Source organism: Mustelus asterias, chromosome 31, assembly GCF_964213995.1.
Source record: "Mustelus asterias chromosome 31, sMusAst1.hap1.1, whole genome shotgun sequence".
Classification (NCBI taxonomy): Eukaryota; Metazoa; Chordata; class Chondrichthyes; order Carcharhiniformes; family Triakidae; genus Mustelus; species Mustelus asterias.
The window spans coordinates 2,642,682-2,653,262 of NC_135831.1; the positions used below are offsets into that span (position 1 = coordinate 2,642,682).

At 57.8% G+C, this 10,581-nt stretch overlaps 1 protein-coding gene across 2 annotated transcripts in view; it reads right to left on the minus strand.

Moving 5' to 3' along the window:
- pelp1 (proline, glutamate and leucine rich protein 1) overlaps nucleotides 1-10,268 on the minus strand; it is a 63,966-nt gene extending 53,698 nt beyond the window's left edge. The window contains exons 1-4 of one of the 2 annotated variants that reach the window (XM_078200826.1): nucleotides 10,105-10,268; nucleotides 5,730-5,794; nucleotides 2,649-2,754; nucleotides 1,000-1,149 (exon numbers count right to left, since the gene is read on the minus strand). In XM_078200826.1, coding sequence (XP_078056952.1) covers nucleotides 1,000-1,149; nucleotides 2,649-2,754; nucleotides 5,730-5,794; nucleotides 10,105-10,251 — 468 coding nt within the window. In that variant the 5' untranslated portion in view covers nucleotides 10,252-10,268. The remainder of the gene's footprint in view (nucleotides 1-999; nucleotides 1,150-2,648; nucleotides 2,755-5,729; nucleotides 5,795-10,104) is intronic. The other variant, XM_078200827.1, reaches the window with a different exon arrangement.
- Between the last annotated feature and the right edge of the window lie 313 nt (nucleotides 10,269-10,581).

The window sequence follows — 10,581 nt, forward strand, 5'->3', positions numbered from 1 at the left end:
CAATCCCCAAACTAATCCCAGTACCCCGCTCTCTCCCCATAGCCCTGTATCAATCCCAAACTAATCCCACTGTCCCACTCTCTCCCCATAGCCCTGTATCAATCCCCAAACTAATCCCGCTGCCCCACTCTCCCCATAGCCCTGTATCAATCCCAAACTAATCCCACTGCCCCACTCTCCCCATAGCCCTGTATCAATCCCCAAACTAATCCCACTGCCCCGCTCTCTCCCCATAGCCCTGTATCGATCCCCAAACTAATCCCGCTGCCCCACTCTCTCCCAATCGCCCTGTGTCAATCCCCAAACCAATCCCACCGCCCCGCTCTCTCCCCATAGCCCTGTATCAATCCCAAACTAATCCCACTGCCCCACTCTCTCCCCATAGCCCTGTATCAATCCCCAAACTAATCCCGCTGCCCCACTCTCTCCCAATCGCCCTGTGTCAATCCCCAAACCAATCCCACCGCCCCGCTCTCTCCCCATAGCCCTGTATCAATCCCAAACTAATCCCACTGCCCCACTCTCTCCCCATAGCCCTGTATCAATCCCAAACTAATCCCACTGCCCCACTCTTTCCCCATAGCCCTGTATCAATCCCCAAACTAATCCCACTGCCCCACTCTTTCCCCAGAGCTGTGTAGCAATCGCCAGCCCACTTGTAACATTCATAAATCAACTTCAAAAACTCAATTCAGACCCATTCAGATAATAATCGGCCTTCTTATTATTGCTGCCCAAGTGGGTTAGTCTGACGGTTACCCACCATTACGCTGCATCGGCCATGCAGATGCCCACTCTCCCACATCACGCTGTAACATCCCTGCATCCTCCCCGCAGCTCACCCTCCCTCCCCGCGGCTTTGCCAATCTGGAGATGATAAACTCCAGTAGGCGCTGTGCTGCCCGCCTCTTCCACCCCGTTCTGTCTGAGGCCTTTGGCCCTGGGCGGCGGGGGGGGGGGGGGGGGGGGAAATCGTTCGGAATCGGGCCTGGGGTTTACCTCGAGCTTCAAGCCGAGCAGGGACGTGACGATGGTGGGGATGTGATTCATAGCCACCTCGCGGGCGAGCTCCGGCAGCTGGGATGAGTACTTCAGCAGGTCGCGCAACGCCCAGACTGCCACCTCCATCGTCGTCTGGGGGTCCTGGGACTGGAACCAAGACAAGGGGGAAGAGATTAGCGACGCTTTCGAGGACGGAGGAGTGAGAGAAGCCTTGGTAGATTCCCTTAAGGTTAACGTGCAGGTTCAGTCGAGAGATTAGTTTGGGATTAATACATGACAATAATAAATCAAACCAAATCCTTCTCCCCTATGTACTCTATGAACGGTATGCTTTGTCTGTATAGCGCGCAAGAAACAATACTTTTCACTGTGTCCCAATACATGTGACAATAATAAATCAAACCCTTCTCCCCTATGTACTCTATGAATGGTATGCTTTGTCTGTATAGCGCGCAAGAAACAATACTTTTCACTGTGTCCCAATACATGTGACAATAATAAATCAAATCCTTCTCCCCTATGTACTCTATGAACGGTATGCTTTGTCCGTATAGCGCGCAAGAAACAATACTTTTCACTGTGTCCCAATACATGTGACAATAATAAATCAAACCCTTCTCCCCTATGTACTCTATGAATGGTATGCTTTGTCTGTATAGCGCGCAAGAAACAATACTTTTCACTGTATCCCAATACATGGGACAATTATGATACAAAGATATGTGGAGGGACAGGTAGTATTGAGGGAGCAGGGGGGCTGCAGAAGGACTTGGACAGGTTAGGAGAGTGGGCAAAGAAGTGGCAGATGGAATACAATGTGGAACAGTGAGAGGTTCTGCACTTTGGAAGGAGGAATGGAGGCTTCGACTATTTTCCAAATGGGAAAATGGTTCGGAAATCAGAAACACAAAGGGACTTGGGAGTCATTGTTCAAGATTCTCTTAAGGTTAACGTGCAGGTTCAGTCGGCAGTTAGGAAGGCAAATGCAATGTTAGCATTCATGTCGAGAGGGCTAGAATACAAGAGCAGGGATGTACTTCTGAGGCTGTATAAGGCTTTAGTCCGACCCCATTTGGAGTATTGTGAGCAGTTTTGGGCTCCGTATCTAAGGAAGGATGCGCTGGGCCTTGGAAAGGGTCCAGAGGAGGTTCACAAGAATGATCCCTGGAATGAAGAGCTTGTCGTATGAGGAACGGTTGAGGACTCTGGGTCTGTACTCGTTGGAGTTTAGAAGGATGAGGGGGGGGATCTTATTGAAACTTACAGGATACTGCGAGGCCTGGATAGAGTGGACGTGGAGAGGATGTTTCCACGAGTAGGAAAAACTAGAACCAGAGGGCACAACCTCAGGCTAAAGGGTCGATCCTTTAAAACAGAGATGAGGAGGAATTTCTTCAGCCAGAGAGTGGTGAATCTGTGGAACTCTTTGCCGCAGAAGGCTGTGGAGGCCGGGTCATTAAGACAGAGATAGATAGGTTCTTGATTAATGAGGGGATCAGGGGTTATGGGGAAGAGGCAGGAGAATGGGGATGAGAAAAATATCAGCCGTGATTGAATGGCGGAGGAGACTCGATGGGCCGAGTGGCCTAATTCTACTCCTGTGTCTGATGGTCTTATAGAGGGCAACCCGAGAGTCCGCTGCTTACCTGGATGATGTGCTGCACAGCTCGCAGCCATGAGATACACTGATCCTGGAACGTATCCGTGGGACTGTCGGCGACCAGCAGAGCCAAGAGGCAAACTCCTTCGAACCTGCAGGAGGGAGAGGGGGTGGGGAATCGGAACGAGGCAAAGAGGGGGGGACATCAGCAATGGCTGAAGATAAACTGGGCAGAGAAGCAAAAAGGAACAACAGAAAACACTGGAATAGAACATGGTGGCAGCGTGGGGGGTTACGGGGATAGGACCTGGGTGGAATTGTTGTCGCTGCAAGCCCAAATGGGCCAAATGGCCTCTTTCTGCACCGTAGGGACGCTCTGATCTGTGGAGAGAGAACAGAGCGAACGCCTCGAGACTGGATGACTCTGTCCCTCAATGTCAACAAGATGAAGGAGATTGTCATCGACTTCAGAAAGTGTAGAGGAGAACATGCCCCTGTCTACATCAACAGGAATGAAGTAGAAAGGGTCGAGAGCTTCAGGTTTTTAGGTGTCCAGATCACCAAAAACCTGTCCTGGTCCCCCCCCATTCCGACACTACAGTTAAGAAAGCCCCACCAACGCCTCTACTTTCTCAGAAGACGAAGGAAATTTGGCATGTCAGCTACAACTCTCACCAACTTTTACAGATGTACCATAGAAAGCATTCTTTCTGGGTGTATCACAGCTTGGTCTGGGCTCCTGCTCTGCCCAAGACCGCAAGGAACTACAAAAGATCGTGAATGTAGCCCAGTCCCATCACACAAACCAGCCTCCCATCCACTGACTCTGTCTACACTTCCCGCTGCCTCGGGGAAAAGCAGCCGGCATAATCAAGGACCCCCACGCACCCCGGACATTCTCTCTTCCACCTTCTTCCGTCGGGAAAAAGATACAAAAGTCTGAGGTCACGTACCGACCGACTCAAGAACAGCTTCTTCCCTGCTGCTGTCAGACTTTTGAATGGGCCTACCTCGCATTAAGTTGATCTTTCTCTACACCCTAGCTATGACTGTAACACTACATTCTGCACTCTCTCCTTTCCTTCCCTATGAACGGTATGCTTTGTCTGTATAGCGCGCAAGAAACAATACTTTTCACTGTATCCCAATACAGGTGACAATAATAAATCAAATCAAATCAAAAGACAGTGGCATTCCTTTCACCTCTCAGCCGCAGGACGTTAGGGCGGTGTCTGGTGGAATGGAATAGTCACCTCACTGTGTGACTGATGCCATTCAACCCATCGAAAATGCACCGACTGGCATCTTCCCCAGGACCCACCCTCATCACTCCACATATTTACCCCTGTAATCCACCTAACCTACCCATCTTTGAACACTAAGAGGCAATTTAGCATGGCCAATCCACCTAACTTGCACATCTTTGGACACTAAGAGGCAATTTAGCATGGCCAATCCACCTAACTTGCACATCTTTGGACACTAAGGGGCAATTTAGCATGGCCAATCCATCTAACTTGCACATCTTTGGACACTAAAGGGCAATTTAGCATGGCCAATCCACCTAACTTGCACATCTTTAAACACTAAGAGGCAATTTAGCATGGCCAATCCACCTAACCTACACATCTTTGGACACTAAGGGGCAATTTAGCATGGCCAATCCACCTAACCCGCACATCTTTGGACACTAAGGGGCAATTTAGCATGGCCAATCCACCTAACCTGCACATCTTTGGACACTAAGGGGCAATTTAGCATGGCCAATCCACCTAACTTGCACATCTTTGGACACTAAGGGGCAATTGAGCATGGCCAATCCACCTAACCTGCACATCTTTGGACACTAAGGGGCAATTTAGCATGGCCAATCCACCTAACCTACCCATCTTTGAACACTAAGAGGCAATTTAGCATGGCCAATCCACCTAACTTGCACATCTTTGGACACTAAGGGGCAATTTAGCATGGCCAATCCACCTAACCTACCCATCTTTGAACACTAAGAGGCAATTTAGCATGGCCAATCCACCTAACTTGCACATCTTTGGACACTAAGGGGCAATTTAGCATGGCCAATCCACCTCACCTGCACATCTTTGGACACTAAGAGGCAATTTCGCATGGCCAATCCACCTAACCTGCACATCTTTGGACACTAAGGGGCAATTTAGCATGGCCAATCCACCTAACTTGCACATCTTTGGACACTAAGGGGCAATTTAGCATGGCCAATCCACCTAACCTACCCATCTTTGAACACTAAGAGGCAATTTAGCATGGCCAATCCACCTAACTTGCACATCTTTGGACACTAAGGGGCAATTTAGCATGGCCAATCCACCTAACCTACCCATCTTTGAACACTAAGAGGCAATTTAGCATGGCCAATCCACCTAACTTGCACATCTTTGGACACTAAGGGGCAATTTAGCATGGCCAATCCACCTCACCTGCACATCTTTGGACACTAAGAGGCAATTTCGCATGGCCAATCCACCTAACCTGCACATCTTTGGACACTAAGGGGCAATTTAGCATGGCCAATCCACCTAACTTGCACATCTTTGGACACTAAGGGGCAATTTAGCATGGCCAATCCACCTAACCTGCACATCTTTGGACACTAAGGGGCAATTTAGCATGGCCAATCCACCTAACTTACACATCTTTGGACACTAAGGGGCAGTTTAGCATGGCCAATCCACCTAACCTGCACATCTTTGGACACTAAAGGGGAATTGAGCATTGCCAGTCCGTCTAATCTATGCATCTTTCAGACTGTGGGAGGAAACTGGAGCACCCGGAGAAAACCCACACAGACATGGGGAGAATGTGCAGACCCCACACAGACAGTGACCCCAAGCCGGGAATCGAACCCGGGTCCCTGGCGCTGTGAGGCAGCGGTGCTAACCTGCTGTGCCACCCTGTAGCAAGACTTCAGAGCTTGCGTATTCATCCGCCTCGCAATTACTGACGACACCGCATTTTAAATCCTAATCACTTGCTGTGTTGACGGGCTAGCTTTTGGCGAACCACGGACCAGGACGCTCCAAGGACCCTGTGCGAGTGAAACGGGACCTGCACTCTTCACACAGAGATGAACGACCGCTCCCATAATCCTCACCTGGTTTTGACAGAACGCAGATTGGAGTTACTGATGCCAATCAAACCGCCAAGATCAGACAGATTCTGAAAGAAAAAGCATTAAACATTAAGGTTTTTAAGTTTATTTATTAGTGTCACAAGTAAGGCTGACATTAACACTGCAATGAATTTACTGTGGGAATCCCCCAGTCACCACACTCCGGCGCCTGTTCGGGTAACACTGAGGGAGAATTTAGCACGGCCAATGCACCCTAACCAGCGCGTCTTTCGGACTGTGGGAGGAAACCGGATCGCAGGAAGCATGAGGACAGAGGGTTAAACAACGCACGGCAGCAGCTGAGATATTTACCAAATCCCCCAAATGGGGAATATTATAGGGGGGGGAAGGGCAGGAGAGGGGGGGGATAGGGAGTGACGGGGGGGGATAGGGAGTGACGGGGGGGGGATAGGGAGTGACGGGGGGGGGGATAGGGAGCGACGGGGGGGGATAGGGAGTGACGGGGGGGATAGAGAGTGACGGGGGGGGATAGGGAGTGACGGGGGGGATAGGGAGTGACGGGGGGGGGATAGGGAGTGACGGGGGGGGGGATAGGGAGCGACGGAGGGGGGATAGGGAGTGACGGGGGGGATAGGGATAGGGAGTGACGGGGGGATAGGGAGTGACGGGGGGGGATAGGGAGTGACGGGGGGGGATAGGGAGTGACGGGGGGGGATAGGGAGTGACGGGGGGGATAGGGAGTGACGGGGGGGGATAGGGAGTGACGGGGGGGGATAGGGAGTGACGGGGGGGATAGGGAGTGACGGGGGGCATAGGGAGTGACGGGGGGATAGGGAGTGACGGGGGGGGATAGGGAGTGACGGGGGGGGATAGGGAGTGACGGGGGGGATAGGGAGTGACGGGGGGGATAGGGAGTGATGGGGGGGGATAGGGAGTGACGGTGGGGATAGGGAGTGACGGTGGGGATAGGGAGTGACGGGGGGGGATAGGGAGTGACGGGGGGGGATAGGGAGTGATGGGGGGGGATAGGGAGTGATGGGGGGGGATAGGGAGTGACGGGGGGGATAGGGAGTGACGGGGGGGATAGGGAGTGACGGGGGGGATGGGGAGTGACGGGGGGTATGGGGAGTGACGGGGGGATAGGGAGTGACGGGGGGGATAGGGAGTGACGGGGGGGATAGGGAGTGACGGGGGGGATAGGGAGTGACGGGGGGTATGGGGAATGACGGGGGGGATGGGGAGTGACGGGGGGGATAGGGAGTGATGGGGGGATAGGGATAGGGAGTGACGGGGGGGATAGGGAGTGACGGGGGGATAGGGAGTGACGGGGGGGATAGGGAGTGACGGGGGGGATAGGGAGTGACGGGGGGGATAGGGAGTGACGGGGGGGATAGGGAGTGACGGGGGGGATAGGGAGTGACGGGGGGGATAGGGAGTGACGGGGGGGATAGGGAGTGACGGGGGGGATAGGGAGTGACGGGGGGGATAGGGAGTGACGGGGGGGATAGGGAGTGACGGGGGGGATAGGGAGTGACGGGGGGGATAGGGAGTGACGGGGGGGATAGGGAGTGACGGGGGGATAGGGAGTGACGGGGGGGATAGGGAGTGACGGGGGGGATAGGGAGTGACGGGGGGGATAGGGAGTGACGGGGGGGATAGGGAGTGACGGGGGGGATAGGGAGTGACGGGGGGATAGGGAGTGACGGGGGGGATAGGGAGTGACGGGGGGGATAGGGAGTGACGGGGGGGATAGGGAGTGACGGGGGGGATAGGGAGTGACGGGGGGGGGAGTCGAGGGAGGGGAGAGTTTCTGGGGGTTTGGGTTGTTGGGGGTTTGGGGGTTACACTCAGTCTCTGTGTCTCTCCATCTCACTTCTCCCGGGCAGGGAGGGGGGTGGGTTGTTGGGGGGGGGGGGTTGTTGGGGGGGGGTTGTTGGAGGGGTGGTTGGTTGAGGGGGGGTTGTTGGAGGGGGGGTTTGTTGGGGGGGGGTTGTTGGTGGGGGGTTGTTGGGGGGGGGTTGTTGGGGGGGGTTGTTGGGCGGGGGTTGTTGGGGGGGGGTTGTTGGGGGGGAGGTTGTTGGAGGGGTTGTTGGGGGGGGTTGTTGGGGGGGAGTTGTTGGGGGGGGTTGTTGGAGGGGGGGTTGTTGGAGGGGGGGTTGTTGTTGGGGGGGTTGTTGTTGGGGGTGTTGTTGGGGGGCGTTGTTGGGGAGGGGTTGTTGGGGGGGTGGTTGTTGGGGGGGTGGTTGTTGGGGGGGTTGTTGGGGGGGGTTGTTGGGGGGGGGTGTTGGGGGGGGTTGTTGGGGGGGGTTTGGGGGGAGGTGGTTGTTGGGGGGGGTTTGGGGGGGTTGTTGGGGGGCGGGGTTTGGTGGGGGTTTGGGGGGTCTGGGGGTTACACTCAGTCTCTGTGTCTCTCCATCTCCCTGCCCCCGGGGGGGGCGGGGTTTGGGGGTTGGGGGGTTGTTTTGGGGGGGTTGTTGGGGGGGGGGGTTGTTTGGGGGGGGGTTGTTGGGGGGGGGGGTTTGGGGGGTGGGGGGGTTTGGGGGGAGGAGGTTGTTGGGGGGTTTGTTGGGGGGGTGTTTGGGGGGGGTTTGGGGGGGTTGTTGGGGGGGGTTTGGGGGGGTTGTTGGGGGGGTTTGGGGGGAGGAGGTTGTTGGGGGGGGTTGTTGGAGGGGGTTTGAGGGGGTTGTTGGGGGGGATTTGTGGGGGTTGTTGGGGTGGGTTTGGGGGGGTTGTTGGGGGGGGTTAGGGGGGAGGAGGTTGTTGGGGGGTTGTTGGGGGGGGTGTGGGGGGTGGGGTTTGGGGGTTTGTTGGGGGGGTTGTTGGGGGCGGGGTTTGGGGGGAGTTTGTGGGGGGTTGTTGGGGGCGTGGTTTGGGGGGGTTGTTGGGGGCGGGGTTTGGGTGGGGTTTGTGGGGGGCGGGGTTTGGGGGGGTTGTTGGGGGGGGGTTGTTGGTGGGGGTTGTTGGTGGGGGTTGTTGGGGGGGGGTTTGGGGGGGTTGTTGGGGGGGGTTTGGGGGGAGGAGGTTGTTGGGGGGGTTTGAGGGGGTTGCTGGGGGGGTTTGGGGGGGTTGTTGGGGGGTTTGGGGGGAGGAGGTTGTTGGGGGGGGTTTGTGGGGGTTGTTGGGGGGGGTTGGGGGGGTTGTTGGGGGAGTTTGGGGGGTTTGTTGGGGGGGTTGTTGGTGGGGGTTTGGGGGGGTTGTTGGGGGGGGTTGTTGGCGGGGTTTGTTGGGGGGGTTTGAGGGGTTGTTGGGGGGGTTGTTGGGGGGGGTTTGTTGGGGGGGTTTTGGGGGGAGGAGGTTGTTGGGGGGTTGTTGGGGGGGGTGTGGGGGGCGGGGTTTCGGGGTTTGTTGGGAGGGGTTGGGGGGGTTTGTGGGGGGTTGTTGGGGGCGGGGTTTGGGGGGGTTTGTGGGGGGTTGTTGGGGGCGGGGTTTGGGGGGGTTTGTGGGGGGTTGTTGGGGGCGGGGTTTGGGGGGGTTGTTGGGGGTGGGGGGTTTGGGGGTGCGGGGTCTGGGGGTGGGGGGTTTGGAGGTGCGGTTTGGGGAGGGGGTTTGGGGGGCGGGGTTGGGTGGGGGGTGGGGTTTGGGGGGGCGGGGTTTGGGGGGGTGCAGTTTGGAGATGGGGTTTGGGGGGCGGGGTTTGGGGTGGGGGGGGTTTGGGGGCGGGGTTTGGGGGGGTTGTTGGGGGGGCGGGGTTTGGTGGGGGCGGGGTTTGGGGGGGTTTGGTTTGGGGAGGGGGTTTGGGGGGCGGGGTTTGGGGTGGGGGGGTTTGGGGGCGGGGTTTGGGGTGGGGGGGTTTGGGGGCGGGGTTTGGGGGGGTTGTTGGGGGGTGTTGGGGGGCGGGGTTTGGGGTGGGGGGGTTTGGGGTGGGGGAGTGTTGAGGGGTGGAGTTTGGGGTGGGGGGGTGTTTGGGGGCGGGGTTTGGGGTGGGGGGGGTGTTTGGGGGCGGGGTTTGGGGTGGGGGGGGTGTTTGGGGGCGGGTGGTGTTTGGGGGCGGGGTTTAGGGTGTTTGGGGGCGGGGTTTGGGGTGGGGGGGTTGTTGGGGCCGGGGTGGTTGTTGTGGGCGGGGTTTGGGGGCGGGGTTCGGGGGTGGGGGGGTGTTTGGGGGCGGGGTTTGGGGGGGGTGTTGGGGGCAGGGTTTGGGGTGGGGGAGGGTTTGGGGTGGGGGGGTGTTTGGGGGCGGGGTTTGGGGTGGGGGAGGGTTTGGGGTGGGGGGTGTTTGGGGGCGGGGTTTGGGGGGGTGTTGGGGGCGGGGTTTGGGGTGGGGGTTGTTTGGGGGGCGGGGTTTGGGGTTGGGGGCGGGGTTTGGGGTTGGGGGCGGGGTTTGGGGTTGGGGGCGGGGTTTGGGGGGGCGGGGTTTGGCGTTGGGGGCGGGGTTTGGCGTTGGGGGCGGGGTTTGTACCTCGCTCTGCAGCAGCCGCTGTCCCCGCAGGTGGCGGAGCAGGTGGGCCAGGTGCTGCTGCTGCGCCTGCGCCGGGCCCCCGCCGCCGCCTCCATCCCCGGGCCGGAGCAGCACCGACACTCGGTCCAGCAGCAGCGAGGCAGCCATCCCGCCTTCACCCGCGCGTCATCAAACCGCGCCCCTCCCGGAGCCGGCATGCGGTCCTCCCTCACTGCCGCATCATCAGTACGCGACCGTGCCCCGCTGTCGCATCATCAGTGCGCGACCGTGCCCCGCTGTCGCATCATCAGTGCGCGACAGTGCCCCGCTATCGAATCTTCAGCGCGCGACCGTGTTCCGCCTCTGCGTCATCTGGCGCCACGCTCATTCCGTCTTGGATGCGTCACCGGCATCGCGTCATCTACTGCGCGCCGGTGCTCCGCAATGGCGTCATCAGGCGCACCACATTGCCCCGCAGAGGCGTCATCGGGGGCGCGA